General features: G+C 45.2%; 1 protein-coding gene across 1 annotated transcript in view; it reads right to left on the bottom strand.

The window, feature by feature from the left end:
- Window positions 1-6,309: 6,309 nt before the first annotated feature.
- Window positions 6,310-21,989, bottom strand: part of LOC140898141 (olfactory receptor 6N1-like) — a 35,408-nt gene continuing 19,728 nt past the window's right edge. Inside the window, 3 exon segments of the mRNA XM_073311585.1 lie at window positions 6,310-6,839; window positions 6,842-7,216; window positions 7,219-7,291. Coding sequence (XP_073167686.1) covers window positions 6,310-6,839; window positions 6,842-7,216; window positions 7,219-7,291 — 978 coding nt within the window.

The following is a 21,989-nucleotide window of genomic DNA, read 5'->3' on the forward strand; positions in this document are numbered from 1 at the left end:
ATGTTGCCCTTGGTCGGTGGAGATGGGGCGTTGACCCCCGGCAGGCACAGTCAGGGTCAAGTGGTTGTGTCAGTTTTATTATGGTAGCACCTAGAAACTCTATTCACCCAAAATGACTTGCCAAAATTGTGGGAGTTGTGAGAAGAACTCAGCGCTCTAGAGCGCAAGGTACCATCAGCAAGGATACTGGACGGTAGCACACTTTTTTTCTCCCCAACATTCTCCTCAAGGCCAGCTGCATCTCTTTGTTCCTCAGGCTGTAGATAACGGGGTTCAGCACAGGCATGAGGACAATGTACACCAGGCCGAATGGCCTGTCTCTGCCCCCTCCATAACTTGACTTGGGTCAGAAATTGATAACACTCACCGATCCATAGAATACAGTCACCACCATGAGGTGTGAGGAGCAGGTGGAGAAGGCTTTGCGCCTTCCCTCAGCAGAAGACATCTTGAGGATGATGTGGGCATAAGACACAAGGATCAGCAGGCCAGGGGCCATGACCACCAACACGACCACCACAAATACCTCCACCTTGTTCAGGTAGGTGTCAGCGCAGGCCAGCTTCAGAAGAGGGGGGATGTAGCACAAGAAGTGGTGAATCTCAAATCACTAACATCTGGGTCAGAGGAGCAATGGGTCAGAGGAGACTTAAGTGTATAAAATAATTAATGGTCTAGAGGTGGTAGATTAAGCCCTTCTGTTCTCCCTATCTCATAACACAAGAACAAGGGGACTGTAACCTAGGAACACCTTTGGTGCCAAGTGGCAGAGAGCAAAGGGTCAGGGGGATAGGGTTTTTACAGGGATCCATTGGGTTGGATATCTGCATAATACCAAAGGGTGACATGTGAGATTACGAACAGCCAGCTGCCCACTGGTCATCATAATCACTGCAAAATGTATGTACGGATAATATTTAAGGAGTTATGTATCTATACTAGGCAAAGAAAAACACTAAATCCTTTGATTGGGAGGCAACTGACAGTGTATTTGCTTCAGGAAACATGCGTCATGGCCAAGGCTAGCTGTAATGCTCTGCAAGCATTTTGGGGTGAGCAATATTCTGCAAGATGTGAGAGTCTCCTGTTAATCAAGTCTGGGCTCCAGAACGCAGGGTATGATTTTGTTTTATATGTAACTATTTGTTCCCAGTACTTTTACTTGCTGCTACTTGACTGCCTGTGGTTCGGTAAATAACATTAGATTTCTTTTGACTGTAACCATATCTTTGTGCTGTGTGTCAAGCAGAGCCATGATCTGAGGTGGACCTGGCTCAGGTGTTGGAGTGAGCCTGTCGCTAACCTGTACAGTAACAGTGGGGCCTGCAGAGGCCTAGTGCTTGTGTCACCCATGACCAGTGGATTTGGGGAGCTGACCCCCGGCAGGCACAGACTTGGTTTCCCCACGCTAAGGGCAGGTGGCAGTGGGGGCGGCACAACCCCAGGCACCAACGGGAAACGTCACAGGGACATACAATAAAATTAAAAGATGGCAAATTCTGAACCAATAAATACCTTTTCCCACGACGTGTGATTAGACTGTAGTCATGAGAGCGGGACTGGACATTTGTATGGCTAACAAGAATAGCCAGAGTTATCATATGTAATGATGATAATTCCTATTACTCTAAGCAGCAGGTTGTTTTTCTCTAGGGACCAGACAGAGACTCTCAGCTATTCTGCAGCAAAAATAAGACAACCCTGAGTAGAGGCTGAGGACATTAGGGTTGAAACCGCCCCACACACAATGTGTATCCCCATGTCAGGTAAAGACTGCGTATCATTACCCCTTTTTGACCAGAGTGGCTAGGCAAAGTTTGGAGCCATGGGGATGTCCCCGTTGGAAGTAGAAATTGATGGAGTCTGGTATTTTCTTTGATCTCATTTATTGACAAGGAATGTACAACGTCCAACTTCTCTGAATGCATGAGGAACCAAGAACAAAAAGAGCAGCTTCTTTGCTTACTGCCCCAAGTCTCGTTCGTCACCTCATTAGATCCAAACACTCACTTTTTCCAGTATCTTACACACTCTCTCTCTCTCTCTCTCTCTCTCAGCAAAGCCCTTCTGCCCACTCAGTCCAAATTCCTGGGCAGGTTCACACACCTCTTTATCTTAGCCGGGGGAAGGGGCTTCTGCTTAACTCATTCTGACCGGTATGTGACTAGAAGGGTGTGTTCACACATCAGTTAGAATACGTTTTTTTAACTCAACCATAACAAGGTTTTTCCAGCTCATTACAACATCCCCCACCTCAGCGGAGGCTCAGGCTAGTCACCCAGGCTTGGCCCCACCCTACAATGTTCACCCAGCTATTTTTTGGCATGCTAGCACAAGCCCTACTAGTACGAGTCTGCCTGCCTAGGCTGGGAGGCTCACCTTCAGCTGCCGTGTAGACGTACCCTCAGTGGTTCAACTACTGTCATGCCTTCAATTAGTTCCTGTGTATTAATTTGAATCAGAGTCCTAAGAATTCAAGTACTACTCAATGGGTAGAATTTTCAAAATCACCAAAGTGACTTCAGAGCCTCCGTTCTCCTTTCAGAAGGACCTAAGGATGGGGGAATCTGTGTCTCATTGAAAGTCAATGTGATTTATGCTTCTAAGTCAGCTAGGCACTTTTGGAAATTTTACCCCATGTGCTTCAGGATGAAAGATGCTGGCACTTGTCAAATATGTCATGACTAGCATTTCCTCCATGCCTAACTGCTGTTTTTTTTTACTTGACATTGGTTTTGTTGTTTGTTGCTGCTGCTGTAGCAAAGAGGTTGTGTCAACAAAAATCATTCACATAATTTATTTTACTTTGTTAGCCATTAATCTGTTTAGGGTCTGATGCACTGGGTCTTAGGGAATGTCTACACTGCAAAGTAAGCCCAAACTCAGACTCAGGCTCGAGGATTTCAGTCTGACAAACGCACATTCAACCACCATTCTACACCTACTGAGAATGTAATTAAACCTTCTTTTGCCAGGGCCTCTGTGATCAGGATACTGTTTCATAAGCCCAGGCAAAAGGGGGTACATGGGATCCTCTAGAATAACCGTGGGAACAGTAACTCCATTTATGACATTGTCATTTGGAATAGTGTTTTGGCCTATCCATGAAGGTAGACGCCTGGCTGGCAGAAAACCCTGGCATCATGAACTTTTCCCGTGCAGCCCAAGTTGGCGTCCATAAATTGGCCTCTGTGGTCCCCAGGGGCCTGCATGCCCATGGAGTAGTACCCTTTGCAGTGTATGTACTCCTGCTCCTTGAGGAGGGCAAGCAATGGGCTCATGAGTCCCATCAGTGGCCCCAGTGCAGTGGGGAAACCCTATTCTCCCCAAGCCAGCAGTTACTTCAGGGATATTGTTTATGCCCCCACCTTTGGATAAACCACACACCTGATCACCTCAGAAACCTCGGCCACCACTTTACCTTCCAGTCAACTTTCCAACCCCAAACTGGTTAGCAACAGACCTGTAGGACTCTGGGGTGTAGAAATCCACTTTTGAACAGGAATGGCTTCCTTCGCGTATATGTCATGGTGCTGAAGGGTCCGGGCAAGCTGCTCACAAGGCTCCACAAATCTAGCTTTCTTCATGAGCAAATTCTAGTCATCCCAGATCCGCTTGACTATGGGGTCCCACTGGTCTGTGCTTGTGGCCCTGCTCCAGAAGCGCTGGTCTACACAGAGGGCATCAGCAGCTCTCCCGAGAGCCGTGAACACCATCAGCCAGTTTGAGTCTGACAGGTCTGTTTCACGCCCCCCCCCCTCCTCTGACAGGTGCCTTCTTCAGCAGGTCAGAAAATGCCCCCGAAACGTCCACCAGCACTTCATGGACTCTCTGCCCGTTACCTGAAACAGGAGTGAAAGCACAAGCAAGACAAGTGCTTCAAACGCTGACTCCTCCCTGTTGCTGGCTCCAGCCGTCGGGCACGTGTAGACTCAAAAGACAACTCGGCCAGATGCCTTGGCAGGATGCAACAGCTTCCGGTAAAGTGCCACGGGATGGACAGTCAAATTTTCCCACAGGGCATCACAAAGGGCTAGAACGGCTACCGCTGGGGAGGGTGCTAGGAAACCTGGCACAGGCTGGTTTGACTTAGGTTTGCGTAGTGCAGCACAGATGCCTGAGCACTGGCGTGAGGCCCGGGTCCAGAAATTCTAAACCTTAGCTTAATATGCAGTGTGGACGCTCAAGCCCAGGTTTACACCCACCGAGCCAATGGGTTCAAGTCCCGCAGACCCTAGGCTTACATTGCAGTATAGGCACATCCTTACGCCCCTTCTACCCATTGCAAGATGGCATATAGTACAAGAGTGGGAAGTCCAGTACAATCTTCCCAGATATAAACTTATGGAGCTTTTGGGAATCCAGGACATCAAGGAGACAGAAAATATTTGAACCAGCTAATTCCACCCACAGAGATCTGAGGCCAATGCCAAGTAAAACATGGCATTTTCCCAACTCAGAGAGAGCAGAGAAATAGATGAAACACGTATCTGAAATCCCAAATGTCACCATGTGGAGTGTAGAGTGCAAGACAGTAAGGTTTCCAATTAAGGCAGTAGCAAGTATCAGCTTTAGCCATGAATGGGAATGTCGTCATCCCAAAATGTAGTATGTCCTCACATTCCCCAAAGCAGTTCCCACTGGCATGAGCTAGGGCCCTGTCAAGATTCCTTCCCCACTCTGAACTCTAGGGTACAGATGTGGGGACCTGCATGAAAACCTCCTAAGCTTACTTTACCAGCTAAGGTTAAAACTTCCCCAAGGTACAAACTATTTTACCCTTTGCCCTTGGACTTCTACTGCCACCACCAAACATTTATCCGGGTTTATTTTATTAGGAAAGCATTGTTTGGAAACGTCTTTCCCCCAAAAAATCCTCCCAACCCTTGCACCCCACTTCCTGGGGAAGGTTTGGTAAAAATCCTCACCAATTTGCATAGGTGACCACAGACCCAAACTCTTGGATCTTAAGAACAATGAAAAAACATTCAATTTCTGAAAAGAAGGATTTTAATAGAATAAACAGTAAAAAAGAATCACCTCTGTAAAATCAGGATGGTAAATACCTTACAGGGTAATTAGATTCAAAACATAGAGAATCCCTCTAGGCAAAACCTTAAACTACAAAAAGACACACAGACAGAAATATTCATTCTATTCAGCACAGCTTAATTTCTCAGCCATTTAAAGAAATCATAATCTAACGCATATCTAGCTAGATTACTTATTAAATTCTAAGACTCCATTCCTGTTCTGTCCCTGGCAAAAGCATCACACAGACAGACTCTTTGTCTCTCCCTCCCTCCAGCTTTTTAAAGTATCTTGTCTCCTCATTGGTCATTTTGGTCAGGTGCCGGCGAGGTTACCTTTAGCTTCTTAATCCTTTACAGGTGAAGGATTTTTCCTCTGGCCAGGAGGGATTTTAAAGGTGTTTACCCTTAGAATCATAGAATCATAGAATATCAGGGTTGGAAGGGACCCCAGAAGGTCATCTAGTCCAACCCCCTGCTCGAAGCAGGGCCAATTCCCAGTTAAATCATCCCAGCCAGGGCTTTGTCAAGCCTGACCTTAAAAACCTCTAAGGAAGGAGATTCTACCACCTCCCTAGGTAATGCATTCCAGTGTTTCACCACCCTCTTAGTGAAAAAGTTTTTCCTAATATCCAATCTAAACCTTCCTCACTGCAACTTGAGACCATTACTCCTCGTTCTGTCCTCTTCTACCACTGAGAACAGTCTAGAGCCATCCTCTTTGGAACCCCCTTTCAGGTAGTTGAAAGCAGCTATCAAATCCCCCCTCATTCTTCTCTTCTGCAGGCTAAACAATCCCAGCTCCCTCAGCCTCTCCTCATAAGTCATGTGTTCTAGACCCCTAATCATTTTTGTTGCCCTTCGCTGGACTCTCTCCAAATTATCCACATCCTTCTTGTAGTGTGGGGCCCAAAACTGGACACAGTACTCCAGATGAGGCCTCACCAATGTCGAATAGAGGGGAACGATCACGTCCCTCGATCTGCTCGCTATGCCCCTACTTATACATCCCAAAATGCCATTGGCCTTCTTGGCAACAAGGGCACACTGCTGACTCATATCCAGCTTCTCGTCCACTGTCACCCCTAGGTCCTTTTCCGCAGAACTGCTGCCTAGCCATTCGGTCCCTAGTCTGTAGCGGTGCATTGGATTCTTCCATCCTAAGTGCAGGACCCTGCACTTATCCTTATTGAACCTCATCAGATTTCCTTCCCTTTATATTTATGACAGGCCCTACTAGATGAAAACTTTTCTTGCTCATTGAGCCAGATAGATTCCTTCACAGATCAGTGACTCCATCTGAATTCATTTGAGCAACATATATTAACTGATGACTTTTCCTCAGGGCCTCCTTCATCTCTTTGTTTCGCAGGCTGTAGATGAGGGGGTTGACCAGGGGAATCAGGACTGTGTAGAAGACAGAGAACACTTTGTTCAGGGCTATCTGTTTGTTGGTTTTTGGTAGCAGATACACAGTTATTAGGGTCCCATAGAAAACTGTAACCACAATGAGGTGAGAGGAGCAGGTGGAAAAGGCCTTTTGCCTCCCGGTGGTGGAAGGGATTCTCAGGATAGTAGCAATGATACAAACATAGGATGTCACAGTTAATAGAAATGGGCAAGGCGAGTCTAGGGAGGTGAGTATGAAACTAACCAGTGTGATCATGCTCGTGTCACTGCAGGAAAGTTTTAGCATTGGAGAAAAATCACAAAAGAAATGGTCAATTTCACTGGGGCCACAGAATGTTAATTGTGACATAAAACACATCATTATTACACAAGTTAGGAATCCGCTTATCCAAGACCCCCTGCTAGCTGGAGGCACAACCTGCTGTTCATCAGGGCTGCATAATGCAGGGGTTTGCATATTGCTAAATATTGATCATAAGACATTGCTGCTAGGAGATAGCATTCTGTAGCTGCCAAAAAATCAAAGCAATACAACTGTGCAAAACAGCCACTGACAGAAATGGTTCTGTCTCCAGTCAGGAGACTGGCCAGCATCCTAGGCAGGATGGCGGAGGTGTAGCAGGTCTCCAGGCAGGACAAGTTCCCCAGGAAGAAGTACATGGGGGTGTGAAGGTGCTGATCAGCCACAACTAGCGCAATGATTAGGATGTTCCCAGACGTAGTCACAATGTAGATCACTAGGAAAACCAGGAACAGAAGGAGATTCCCAAATCCCAATTCCCAAATCCCAGGAGGATGAATTCTGTGATGACCGTTCGATTGTCCTCTTCTGCTTTCTCTATGAGGTGCATCTAGGAACAAATAAAAATACTAAAACTCAGAGGTGGGACTTTCAAAGGCACAAACATCCCATCACCTTAAGAAAGGGCAGAAGGACAAATATCCAGAGGCATTTAGGCACCCAAAGTTGCAGATAGATGCCTCATGGGATTTTCAACAGTATTTAGGCAACATAGGTGCCTTAAGGCCAGATTTTTAAAGCTATTTAGGTGCTGCAGCACTCAGCATCGCAATGTCCAAGCCTAACTCACTTTTTCCCAGATTTAGGCACCGAGGAGTTTACCTTCTATTGACAGCCAATGGGATTTAGACTCCTCCATGCCTATATCCCTTTTGAAAATGGAATTTAGGCTTCTCAATCAGTCAGGCATTGTTGCCACACTGAGCTCAGCAACCCCAAATAGCTTCAACAATCTGGGCCTGAGGGCTTTGCTGAATCAGGACCTTAATTCAAGCTATGCAGAGCCTCAAAGGATCTGCTGTTCCTCAAAGGATGCTAGCCACTGGGAAGTTTTAGACCACACTAAAAAGGTCAGCAGAGCTAAGAGATAGTAAAGGAATTGCTTTAACAATATCGATCTTGCAGCCTTTCCTCACATGAATAAATCCACGAGGTCTAATTCTGATCTCACAAACTGTTTTTTGCAATATTAACTTCTGCCAGAGATCCTCCCATTTTACAGCTGCCCAGGTGAGGTCAGAACTAGGAGCTGTAAATTCTGAGGACATGTACATTCTACATGCTATGTATTTTATTTTTAAATAACTGACTTGCTGCACTGAATATATGTTATTATTATTTTAATGGGAATTGGGGGTCCAAATTCCTGAAGTGGGATAGACAGAGGAGTAGTTGTGGTTGATCTACCATGTAATCTGGAAGAACACTGCAAAGAGATGATGCAGTGCTCAATGCCTCCCGACAGCTGCTGAGAGCAATCAGCTGACACTCCGATCAGTGGAGGAAAGGCTCTGCTGAAGACAACTAGCAGCTACAGGGTCAGGAACATGCACAGAACTTCCACTTTATGGGAAAATACAGAAGGACATTTTGAAAACAACTGCGGAAAGGAGTGAGCGTCCATGTGAAAGAGGCGAGTTGTCAGGGAGACAGAAAGGCATGCAAGCCCTGTCTAAAGGGCTGGGAGATGGGAGATAAAAGCTATGGGAATTGCCCTGGGTACTGTTATGCTCACAGCATACAAACAGGGAAGTTAGATTAAAACATCAAATACTGTCTCTGGAAGGTTGCAATGGAACATGACTTTATTGCATAAAATCCAAAACCCTAATGCACAAGAACCAAAACCTGAGAGAGAAAAAGCAGGCTGCTCCCTAGGGCAGAGAGACCCAACTCACCCAGCATTGCTCTAGGCTGGCTCTTTCCAGACTGACTGCTGAAAGACACTGATCTCATGCTTCCCTACAGAGCCCCTGGTCTGCAAGCAGGACCAGGAGAACCCTTGAGAGTTTAAAGTGAGAGCATATAATTTTAATGCAGTTTTCAATACACCACCGATGCCATAGAGAGAGAGGGAAAGATACAGGCAAAGAGAGAGAGACAGACAGGCACAGAGAGACATCAGACAGATAGAGGGAGATGTGTGAAACACGCCTATTTAACATTAGAGCTGATGGATTTTTTTTCCTTCACAGAAATGTTTGACTTTTTCTGAAAAAAATTGACAATCAAAATGTTGTGGCTGAAAACTGAAAATTTTCCAACAGAAGCTGAAAGCTTTTGATTTTTGACCCAATATTTTTCAGATTTTGGCTGAAAAGTTTTTGGGTTTTGGCGAATTTTTTTTTTTAATGAAAACATGCCATTTTCCAGGGAAAGCAGACACTTTTCATGCAAAATTCTCATTTAATTTGAAAACCTAATTTTCCATAAAAAACCAAACCAAAAAAAAAAAAACAGTTTTGAGAAGAAATTTTCCAGAAGCTCTATTTAACATAAGAAATGTAACACATCCGAAAAGGCAATATAAAAAAACCCTCTGCATTCCAATGTTAGAGAAATAAAGAGACAAATTAGTAATACACTCGATCAGTAGTGTATCACTGTAACCAATTTCACTCAAACAATCACTGAAACACCAAGTCAGCTAAAATGTGTCCAAGTTATCAGTTAACCAAGGCCTTGTCTACACTATGAAATTAGGTGGAATTTCTCAAAGTTGGTTTTGTAGAAGGCCTTTTTATACAGGCAACTGTGTGTGTCCCCACACAAATGCTCTAAGTGCATGCAGTCGGCGGAGTGTGTCCACAGTCCCGAGGCAATTAGAGAAGGTGTATCAAGCCACAGGCTGGCCATGAGCCACCTGAGCACAAGGATTGATTTTACTTATGGAATTATGGAGCAGCTGATTTTGCTTACTACATGGGACACATTACTCACCCAGTCACTATATCTCATCCACAGCATAAAAAGGGGCTTGGAAAACAACAGTGGGCTGAAAAGCAAGAGCAAAATTTCATAGAGAGGACTCAAAGGCAGGCAATCAAAGAAACACTGAAACACCCTGTCTGGAACAGGATAGAATGGGAAATGCTCAGAAACCAAAAGAAAGAGAGAGAGAGACAGACAAAGAGATAGAGCCTTTGTATTTCAAGTGTTTTCCTAGTAGTACACTGCATGGTCTACAGTCCTTAATCAGCCTTCACTCAGTGAAAATTCCCATACACCGAGAACAATGGAAGTGTGTTGGTTACAGACTGAGCAAAACCGTTGTATTTGAGCACCTCACAGTCCTTAATATATTTATCCTCACAACACCACAGTGAGATTGGAAAAGGTTTTTGTGGCCATTGTACAGATGGAGAGCTGAGGCCCAGAGGGCCAAGTTTGATAAAGTACTTAGTGCCTAAAAATGCAGATCAGTGCCCAGTGAGATTTTACAAAGTCCTTAATCAGGCTCAGTGCCTAACTCTCGTTGAAGCCAAAGGGAGTTAGATGCCTAACCTGCTTAGATGCTTTTCAGTATTCCACCTGGTGCCCATCTACATCGTTTGGTGCCTCAACACCTTTAAAAATCTGGCCCTAAGCAATTCCCCCAAAGGCCCCCCCAGGGAGCCTGCAGGAGAACAGAGAATTGAACCCAGGTGTCCAACATCCCAGGTTAGCCCCCTATCCAAATCTATCCATAGCTATAGCTCACCACATTATTTAATTTCCTGAATTACAAAAAAGATCTCTTATGACAGTGAGTTCCAGGAGACAAATACACATTGTGTAAAAAGAAAATGGTTTTGTGTCTGAGTGTTAAAGGTGTTGCCTGTTAAGTTGATTGGGTGACTCTTGATTTGGAGGTGCACCTAATGGAGTTTCTCTGTCCCATTCATTAGTCCTTAACATCCCGCATGTCCCACCTTGTTCATCTCTTCTTTAAATTAAACTCTCCGAGCCTTTTCTGAGGCTGGGATATTCAAAGGGACCTAAAGAAATTTGGCACAGTAGAAAATCAAATGGATTTGGTCACCTGACTCCCTTGAAATTCCCAGTCCCATTAAACTCTGCCCATCCATGCATCTGCTTCTCTTCTCACCCTCTGCTCCATTCCCAGCCCCATGCAGCAAATGGGAAAAGAAGAGACGCTCTCCTCCCCCAGCTCTGAGACGGCAGGTGCAGCTCAGGAGCCTGCATGCCACAGCCAGCAGAGCGGGGTGTGAGCGCGCGCTCCTCATGCGAGTGCCTGAGACACTGAGAGCGCGACACTGACCAGCAGCGCAGCTGGGAAACTGCCTCTGCCCAGCGCCCTGCCCCGTGCACAAAGGGAACACCCCGAACAGCCACACACAGACCCCTCTCCCTTTCCTTCCCTCCCCAGCACCCTGAGACACACACTACCCCCGCTGCACTCTGCAGCCCAGCTGAAGCGTGAGAGTGTCTGGGCCTGGATTTCGTGCAGCACCCCTGGTGCAACAGAACAGCTGGAACTCAATGCTCCCAGCCACGCTCTGCAGTGTCGCAGCTCGGCCCTGTTAGGGGCAGGGCTGAGGCATATCAAGGGAAGAGTAGGAAGTGAGAGGGAGCAGGATATGCACAGCTGCGGTGTGCGCCTGAGAGAGGCTCATTCCCACTACGGCACCGTTTCCTCCCTACGTGAGATCCCCAGGATCTGACTAAGGGCTTGTCTAAATGGAGAGTCAGATCGTGGCAAGCTGAGGGTGTGAATATACAGCGCACTAGCCTGCCACGTACTAACACGCTGTGTGGACCCTGCTCCAGTGCACTAAACGTTCCCAAGTGCACATTGACCTACCCCCATTTCAAACAGCGCTCGGGCAAAGGCCACTAGGGGACTTTTAGTGCTTGATAGTGAGCTCCACGCAGCCCCTTACTGCACAGCAACCTACAGCACAGTAGATTTCCACCCCAGCTTGCCACGCACTAACTCCCTGTGTGGACAAACCCCAGGAAGTTCAGATTTACCTTTAATCCTCAGCAAGAAGTGGCAACCTCTCTGTCGACGCCGAGTGGGTGTGGGGATCAGGATCTGGTTTCCACTTCCATGCTGCTCCCCTCCGTGTCTCCTGCTCTCAGAGCTTGTCTACAGGGTGGGGAAGTGCACTCAAGAGCAATGGGATTTCTAAAGGGCACCAACGTGTGGCTTGTGAACGGGCTCGTGTAGACTCTTGCTGGCGCCCACTGAAAGGTCCTTTGTACAAGACACATTGGGACACTTTAGAATTAACACCCCGCTGTTGTGCACAAGCGCCCCATATGGACAAGCCCTCATTTGCTCTGCAAAGACATCTACCTTCTACTGCTGCACTGGGCTGGCTCTTGATTTCTTTCTTGATGCACACACCTGTGTATATTACAAGAGACCTGCATGCCTCCTGCTCTGGAGCCTTCCAGGGTTTATAGGGGAAAGCAGCCTCACGCTGGCTCAGACAGCTGTTGGGATCTCCGCTGAGGCTGCTGCTAATGATCCCTTTGAAAGTGCCCTCAGGAGGGAATTCAGTGCTATGGTGCTTGTTAAGACAGTGTAAACACAAAGGCCATTGACGACTGAGGCCTGGTCTACACTACAGAGCTCGGTCGATGCAAGGCATTTTACATTGACCTAACTATTGAGGCATTTACACTTCAATTTCATTCCCGCCAATGTAACTGCCCCGCTACGCCGACTTAATAACCCCACCTCCACAAGCGGCGTAGAGTCAAGGTTGATGTAGTTAGTATGTTAGAAAGAGGGTGATGATCCATTGTTCTCCATGTGCACCAAGGGTAGGGCAAGAAGGAAACTATAACAAAACATGCCGAGGAGTGGGGAGGAGCACTATGGAATCACAGAGCAACTGTGTGGCCCAGTGGAGAAACCACTGGATCGAGACTATTCCTAGCTCTGCGACTGGCCTGTTGGATGGACATGGGCAACTCACCTCACCTCTCTGTGCCTCAGTTTCCCATCTGTAAAATGGGGATAATGATGTCAAGCTCTTGGCGATCTGCTGATGAAAAGCACAATATAAAAACTAGGTCTTTTGATTATTACCGAGCCACAGTAGCACATCAACTGCAAACCTAGGTGAGAACGACAGCTGTCTAAACAGCCAGTAACTCCCGCCAACAAACATTGCTCTTTCTGTTTAAAAAACTAGGAAATAAAAAGTCACAAAAAACCTTTGTTAATGCAGAGTTAAGGTGCCCGGTGATAGCTAGGGCCCTATCCAAAGGCTGAGTTCAGCAAAAGTCTGACTTCTGAGAACCAGGAAATACAGAGAGAACATAAATGCCCACACAACCTTAACACTGCCGTATTTGTATGAAACCCCAAAATACCCACACCACACACTCCCACTCTACCATGTCACTGCAGTGGGCAGGCACTCTCTGCCCTGGCCCTATGTTCAAATACTGATCCCACTCCCCCAGCAGAATACCACACTTGTAAAGTGTGACGGCCACTTCACACCTTTTTCCAGCCCCTGAGTTGCTGAAGACAGGGGAGAGTATTGTCACACTTTTCAAGACCACCTGGCTCACTCATGCCATCCCTGATGACAGGGGAAGAAGAGCTGTGTCAAGGTTCCTCCCCCACTCTGAACTCTAGGGTACAGATGTGGGGACCTGCATGAAAACCTCCTAAGCTTACTTTTACCAGCTTAGGTGAAAACTTCCCCAAGGTACAAATTAATTGTATCCTTTGTCCTTGGACTTTTTCACTGCCACCACCAAACTTTGACTGGGTTTACTGGGAAACGTAGTTTGGACACATGTCTCCTCCCCAAATCCTCCCAACCCTTTCACCCCACTTCCTGGGAAAGGTTTGGCAAAAGTCCTCACCAATTTGCATAGGTGACCACAGACCCAAACCCTTGGATCTGAGAACAATGAAAAAACATTCAGTTTTCTTACAAGAAGACTTTTAATAGAAATAGAAGTAAATAGAAGTAAAGAAATCCTCTCTGTAAAATCAGGATGGTAGATACCTTACAGGGTAATTAGATTCAAAACATAGAGAATCCCTCTAGGCAAAACCTTAAGTTACAAAAAAGACACACAGACAGGAATAGTCATTCTATTCAGCACAACTGTTTTCTCAGCCATTTAAAGAAATCATAATCTAACACATACCTAGCTAGATTACTTACTAAAAGTTCAAAGACTCCATTCCTGGTCTATCCCTGGCAAAACCAGCATATAGACAGACAGAGACGCTTTGTTTCTCTCCCTCCTCCCAGCTTTTGAAAGTATCTTGCCTCCTCATTGGTCATTTTGGTCAGGTGCCAGCGAGGTTACCTTTAGCTTCTTAACCCTTTACAGGTGAGAGGATTTTTCCTCTGGCCAGGAGGGATTTTAAAGGGGTTTACCCTTTCCTTTATATTTATGACAAGCTGTCAGGCTGTCTGGAGTGGCTGAAGAGCACCGGTACCAACCTCAGGGCAGACAGTTCAGAAGCAGGGCACAACCACCACATTGGCTGTGAGTTCTAGACTTAGATTTCACCAACCAAGTATCAAGTGGGAACTCCTTAAGAACTACAACAACCTTAACATGGAGTCACAGACAGTCCCCTTGGGCACTCCAGTCTGTCTTGCTATCCAGGTGAGCCTGCCTTTGCAATAGATGGCCCCTTACACCAAAAATCACAATATTAAGGTTATTCTTAGTCCCAAAGGACCAGTCACTTACCCCAGGTCAACTGCACTTTAGATATTACACCAAAGATATTCTTGTAGCCAATCCTATAGTAAACTACCTAAGGATTTATTAGCTAAGAAAAACAAACATATCTATTCAGGGGACACCATCATAAGGCCTAATCACATCAGCCACACTATCAGAGGCTCGTTCACCTGCACATCTACCAACGTGATATATGCCATCATGTGCCAGCAATGCCCCTCTGCCATGCACATTGGCCAAACTGGACAGTCTCTACGTAAAAGAATAAATGGACACGAATCAGATGTCAAGAATTATAACATTCAAAAACCAGTCAGAGAACACTTCAATCTCTCTGGTCACTCGATTACAGACCTAAAAGTGGCAATTCTTCAACAAAAAAACTTCAAAAACAGACTCCAACGAGACAGTGCTGAATTGGAATTAATTTGCAAACTGGATACAATTAACTTAGGCTTGAATAGAGCCCGGGAGTGGATGGGTCATTACACAAAGTAAAACTATTTCCCCATGTTTATCCGCCCCCCCCCCCCCCAGCACTGTTCCTCACACGTTCTTGTCAACTGCTGGAAATGGCCCACCTCGATTATCACTACAAAAGGTTCCCCCTCCCTCCCCGCTCTCCTGCTGATAATAGCTCACCTTACCTGATCACTCTTGTTACAGTGTGTATGGTAACACCCATTGTTTCATGTTCTCTGTGTATATAAAATCTCCCCACTGTATTTTCCACTGCATGTATCCAGTGAAGTGAGCTGTAGCTCACAAAAGCTTATGCTCAAATAAATTTGTTAGTCTCTAAGGTGCCACAAGTACTCCTTTTCTTTCTACAAGGGAAGAGGCAATTCTTGATTTAGTCCCAAGTGGAGCACAAGATCTGGTCCAGGTGGGTAAATATAGATGAACTGCTCAGTAACAGTGACCATAATGTAATTAAATATAAACATCCTTGTAGGGGAAAACCCCCACAGTAGCATTTAACCTCAAAAAAGGAGAACTACACAAAAATGAGGAGGCTAGTTAAATGAAATTAAAAGGAACAATCACAAGGGTGAAATGCCTGCAAACTGCATGGAGATTATTTAAAAACACCATAATAGAGGCTCAAACTAAATTTACCCCCCCTCAAAAAAAAAAGTAAAGAAAACCAGAAAAATGGCTAACAGCAAAGTAAAAAAGGCAGTTAGAGACAAAAAGATATCTTTTTACAAATTGGAAGTCAAATACTACTGAGGAAAATAGAAAAGAGCATAAACTCTGGCAAGTCAAGCATAGAAGTATAAGTAAGTGAGGCTAAGAAAGAATCTGAAGAACAACGAGATAAGGACACAAAAACTAAAAGCAATTTTTTTAAGTACATCAGAAGCAGGAAGCCTGACAAACAGTCAGTGGGGCCACTGGACAATCAAGGTGAGAAAGGAGCACTCAAGGAAAACAAGGCCATTGCGGAGAAGCTAAACAAATTCTTTGCATCAGTCTTTACTGCAGAAGGTGTGTGGGAGCTTCCCACACCTATGCTATTCTTTTTAGGTGACAAATCTGAGGAACTCTCCCAGATTGAGATGTTAATAGAGGAGGTTTTGGACCAAATTGATAAATTAAACAGTAATAAGTCATCAGCACCAGATGGTATTCACCCAGGAATTCTGAAGGAACTTATATGAAATTGCAGAACTAGTAACTGTGGTATGTAACCTAGCACTTAAATCAATCTCTGTACCAGATGAATGGAGGGTAACTAATGTAACACCGATTTTTAAAAAAGGCTTCAGAGGCAATCCTGGCAATTACAGGCTGGGAAGCCTAACTTCAGTACCAGGCAAATTGGTTGAAACTATAGTCAAGAACAGAATGATCAGACACATAGATGAACAGAACGTGTTGGGGGAAGAACCAACACAGCTTTTGTAAAGGGAAATCATGCCCCCGCAATCTATTAGAATTCTTTGCGGGTGTCAACAAACATGTGGAAAAGGGTGATCCAGTGGATATAGTGTACTTGGACTGTCAGAAAGGTTTTGACAAGGTCCCTCACCAAAGGCTCTCAAACAAAGCAAGCAGAGAGGGGATAAGAGGGAAGGTCCTCCCATGGATCAGTAACTGGTTAAAAAGATAGGAAACAACGGGTAGGAATAAAAGTCAGTTTTCACAATGGGGAGATGTAAATTATGACGCCTCCCAAAGATCTGTACTGGGACCAGTGTTGCTCAACATATTCATAAATGATCCGGGAAAAGGGGTAAATAGTGAAACGGCAACATTTGCAGATGAGAGAAAGTTACTCAAGAAAGTTAAGTCCAAAGCTAGGAAGGTGCATAGGAATCTGCCCCCAGAAAAGTCTGGAGAAGCAGCTGATAAGTAGTTGAGAAACTGAAGGGCAAGGTCCCTGAAAAAACAATGAGTTCTCAGAGAGAGAGAGAAAGAGAGAGAAAGACAGGAAGTGAGAAGGTGAGGGACAGACAGAGAGAGCATGAGTAACAAAGGAGATCTCATAAAACGGGGTGACTGGACAACAAAATGGCAGATGAAATTAATATTGATAAGTGCAAAGCAATGCACACTGGAAGACATAATCCCAATGATGCATACAAAGTGATGGGGTCTAAATTAGCTGGTACCACTGAAGAAAGATCTTGGAATCATTGTGGGTAGTTCCCTGAAAACATCTGCTCCACGTGCAGTGGCAGTCAAAAAAGCGAACGACGTTAGGAACCTTTAGGAAAATGGTAGATAATAAGCCAGTAAATATCTTACTGCCTCTCTATAAATCCATGGTACGCCCACACCTTGAATACCGCGTGCAGATGTGGTCGCCCCCTCTCAAAAAAGAAATATTGGAATTGGAAAAGGTGCAGAGAAGGGCAACAAAAATGATGAGGGGCGTGGAACAGCTTCCGTATGAAGAGAGATTATAAAGACTGGGACTGTTCAGCTTGGAAAAGAGACGACTAAGGGGGGATAGGAGAGAGGTCTATAAAACTACGACTGTTGTGGAGGAAGTGAGTAAGGAAGTGTTATTTATTCCTTCACATAAAACAAGAACCAGGGGCCACCCAATGAAATTAATAGGCAGCAGGTTTAACACACACATATGGAAGTTCTTCTTCACACAACGCACAGTCAAGCTGCAGAACTCATTGCCAGGGGATGCTGTGAAAGCCAAAAGTATAACTGGGTTCAAAAAAGAATTAGATCAGTTTATGGAGGACAGGTCTATCCATAGCTGTTAGCCAAGATGGTCAGGGACACAACCCCATGCTCTTGGTGTTCCTAAACCTCTGACTGTCAGAAGCAGGGACTGGATGACAGGGGATGGATCAGTCAATAATTTCCCTGTTCTGTTCATTCCCTCTGAAGCATCTGACACCGGCCACTGCCAGAGACAGGACACTGGGCTAGATGGACCATTAGTTTGACCCAGAGTGGCCATTCTTGTGAGGTTACGCTGTTTTAAAAAGTAATACAGCATCAATTCTCCTATGGAGGGAACCCAGAGGATCACCGGCAGCAGTCCCAAGGGAGATCCCAACAGCAGCGGCAAGGGCCAGGGGCTGGCTGCTTTCCCTGATAAATACTGCAAGAATCCAGAGCAGGAGACATTAAGCGTTTGTGTGATGCCAACAATCAACCCAGGCAGCGAGAGATGCCGATCCCAGCAGCCACAGGCAGGTGTCTGCCCACACACTGGGACAAGAAGGCTGACTAACACCAGACCCAGTCACTGGAGATGGGGAGCTAACTGCTTCATGCGAAGGTTTGAAGGTAAGTGTCACTAGCCTCGGGGCAAATCCTCAGGTCCTTGTTCATATGCAGCCCTTGTTCTGAGACACCCCCCTTGGACAGTGTCCTCACACGCTGGGAGCTCTGCCAGAGTAAGGACTTCAGAGTTGCTTTCTTTGTGGTTCACAACTAGAAAAAATGATGAATCAGAACAGAGACCCAGCTATCATCTCTGCCCTTACACATCCCTCTGTCTGTCCTCCCCTCATCCTCTTGCTCGCTGGCTGGCTGTCCCCATCTCTCTCTCCCTGACAAATCATTGTTTTCTCAGGGACCTTGGCCTTCAGATTCTCAGCTACTTATCAGCTGCCTCTCCAGACTTTTCTGGGAGGCAGATACCTGTGCACCATCCCAGCCCAATCCTCAGATGCTTTATGTCTCATGCTGAGTATTTCCTCCCTGCATTTCTGTGGGACTTGAGGGCCCTCAGCATTTCTTGGGCAGTATTGAGCACCCCACCGAAAAAGGGTGTACATTAGAAATGAACTGAATGGAGACTGGATTCCTTACAGATTAGGAAACTTTGCCCAAGCATTTACTGCTCTACCGTAATTTTTTTCCAGAGGATGGGTACTACAGCGGTTAGGGCACCAGCCTGTGACTTAGAAGACCTGGGGGCTCTTCTCTGATCAGCCGCAGCCTCTTTGTATGACCTTGGATAGTCACTCAGTCAATAATTAATATTTAACATTAATCAATAATAGCTGGCAATTCATTATAAGCAGTGTCAGTGTTTCTGGACTAGTCATTAATGGGATATGAATGAGAGGAATCTGAGTATGCATCTACTCCAAGGGGTGGTTTCATCTGTGCCTTGGGCACGGCCATTGGCAGAGTCACTTTCCCATCAGTGCTGTTGGTCATTGTCACTCCCTCATCGCAGGCACTGACCTGGTGCAATCTCATTCCTGCCCTTCTCTGGGGAAGCTCATGTGTCTGACCCTCGCCCCCATCACATTGTTAAGCTGGAGCTCAGACTACAGTGGACAAGTAACTCATCTTCAGCTCCCAGCATGATGCTGCGGGGCAAGGGCTGATGCGATCCACCATTTACACTAGTTTAATCTTGCAAGTGACCTGTGCCCCGTGCTGCAGAGGAAAGCGAAACCCCCTCAGGGTCTCTGCCAATCTGACCTGAGGAAAAATTCCTTCCCGATCCCAAATATAGCAATCAGTTAGATCCTGAGCATGTGGGCTAAACCCACCAAGCAGATACCTGTGAAAGAATTCTCTGTAGTAACTCAGAGCCCTCTCCATCTTGTGCCCCATCACCAGCCACTGGAGATATTTGCTGCTATCAGTTGCAGATTGGCTACATGCTATTGTAGTCAATCTCATCATACCATTCCCTCCACAAACTTGTCAAGCTCAGTCTTGAAGCCCGTTAGGTTTTTTGCCACCACTGCTCCCTTTGGAAGGCTGTTCCAGAACTTCACTCTTGTGATAGTTAGAAACCTTAATCTAATTGCAAGCATAATCTTGTTGATGGCCAGTTTGTATCCATTTGTTCTTGTGTCCACATTGGCACTTAATTTAAATAACTCCTCTCCCTCCTTGGTGTTTATCCCTCTAATGTATTTGTAGAGAGCAATCATATCTCCCCTCAGCATTCTTTTGGTTAGGCTAAACAAGCTAAGCTCTTTGAGTCTCCTCTCATAAGATAGGTTCTCTGTTCCTTGGATCATCCTAGTAGCCCATCTCTGCACCTGTTCCAACTTGAATTAATCTTTCTTAAACATGGGAGACCAGAACTGCACACAGTATTGCTGATGAGGTCTCACCAGTGCCTTGTATGATGGTACTACCACTTCCCTCTCTCTACTGGAAATACCTCACCTGATGCATCCTAGGACTGCATTAGTCTTTTTCACGGCCGCATCACGTTAGCAGCTCATGGTCCTCCTGTGATCAACCAATACACCCAGGTCTTTCTCCTCCTCTGTCGCTTCCAACTGATACGTCCCCAGTTTACAGCAAAAATTCTTGTTGTTAGTTCCTAAATGCATGACCTTGCACTGTGCACTATTAAATTTCATCCCATTTCGAGTACTCCAGTTTTCAAGGTCATCCAGATCTTCTTATTTGATATTCTGGTCTTCCTCTGCATTGGCAATACCTCCCAACTTTGTGTCATCTGCAAATTTTATGAGCACACTCCCACTTTTTGTGCCAAGGTCAGGAATAAAAATGTTAAATAAGATTGGTCCCAAGACCGATCCTGGATGAACTCCACTAGTAACCTCCCTCCAGCCTAACAGTTCACCTTTCAGTATGACCCATTGTAGTCTCCCCTTTAACCAGTTCCTTCTTCACATTTCAATTCTCATATTAATCCTGATCTTCTCCAATTTAACTAATAATTTCCCATGTGGAACTGTATCAAATGCTTTACTGAAATCCAGGTAGGTTAAATCTATTGCAATTCCTTTGTCTAGAAAATCAGTTATCTTCTCAAAGAAAGTAATCAGGTTGGTCTGGCACAATTTACCTTTTGTAAAACCACGTTTATTTTATCCCAATTACTGTTTACCTCTATGTCCTTAAGTACTTTCTCTTTCAAAATTTGTTCTAAGATCTTGCATACAATTGAGGCCAAATTAACAAATCTGTAGTTTCCTGGCTCACTTTCCCCCCCTTTTTAAAATATAGGCAGTAAATTTGCAATTCTCCAATCCTAGAATATGATCCCCAAGTTTACAGGTTCATTAAATCCTTGCTATTGGGCTTGCAATTTCATGTGCCAATTCCCTTAATATTCTTGGATGGAGATTATCCAGGGGCCCCGATTTAGTCCCATTAAACTGTTTGAGTTTAGCTTCCACCTTGGACGTGGTAATTTCGACTTCCATATCCTCGTTCCCATTCGCCACCCTGCCACTACCCCTAAGCTCTTCATTAGCCTCATTAAAAACTGAGGCAAAGTATTTGTTTAGGTGTTAGGCCATGCCTAGATTATCTTTTATCTCCACCCTCAGTGTTTAGTGGTCCCATTTATTCTTTCCTTGTTTTCTTCTTATTTATATGGCTATAGAACCTTTTACTATTGGTCTTAATTTCCTTTGCAAAGTCCAACTCTGCTTGCCTTTTGGCATGTTCAGTTTATTCCAACACATTCTGACCTCTATGAGGTAGCTTTCTTTGCTGAACCATCCCATCTTCCATTCCTTGCAGGCTTTCTGCTTTCTCTTAATCACCTGTTTGAGAAGCTTGCTCGTCTGGGCTGGTCTGCAACCCTTCCTTATGAATTTTTTCCCCTTGCTTCGGATGCTGGCTTCAGATAGCTTCTGCTACTTCTACCAAGTAATTCCAAGCCTCCTCCACATTAAGATCCTGAAGTTCTTCGCGCCAGTCCACTTCCCAAATAATTCCCTTATTTTTTTTAAGTTAGCCCTTTTGAAATCAAACACCCTAGTTGTAGATCGAGTTTTGTTTATCCTTCCATTTAGTTGAAACTCAGTTAGCTCATGATCACTCAAACCAAGGTTGTCCCCTACAACCAGTTCTTCTATGAGGTCCTCATTGCTCACTCATACCAAATCTCAAATGGCATCACCTCTTCTTGGTTCAGCAACTATTTGGGGAAGAAATCTGTCAGCAATCACATCCAGGAAAACCTGGGCACTACTATTATTAGTTTCAGAGTGGTAGCCATGTTACTCTGTATCAGCAAAAACAATGAGGAGTCCCTGTGGCATCTTAGAGACTAACACATTTATTTGGGCATAAGCTTTCATGGGCTAAAACCCACTTCATCAGATGCATGGAATGAAAAATACAGTAAGCAGAATATA

This window comes from Lepidochelys kempii, chromosome 14 (assembly GCF_965140265.1).
Source record: "Lepidochelys kempii isolate rLepKem1 chromosome 14, rLepKem1.hap2, whole genome shotgun sequence".
In the NCBI taxonomy this organism is placed as follows: Eukaryota; Metazoa; Chordata; order Testudines; family Cheloniidae; genus Lepidochelys; species Lepidochelys kempii.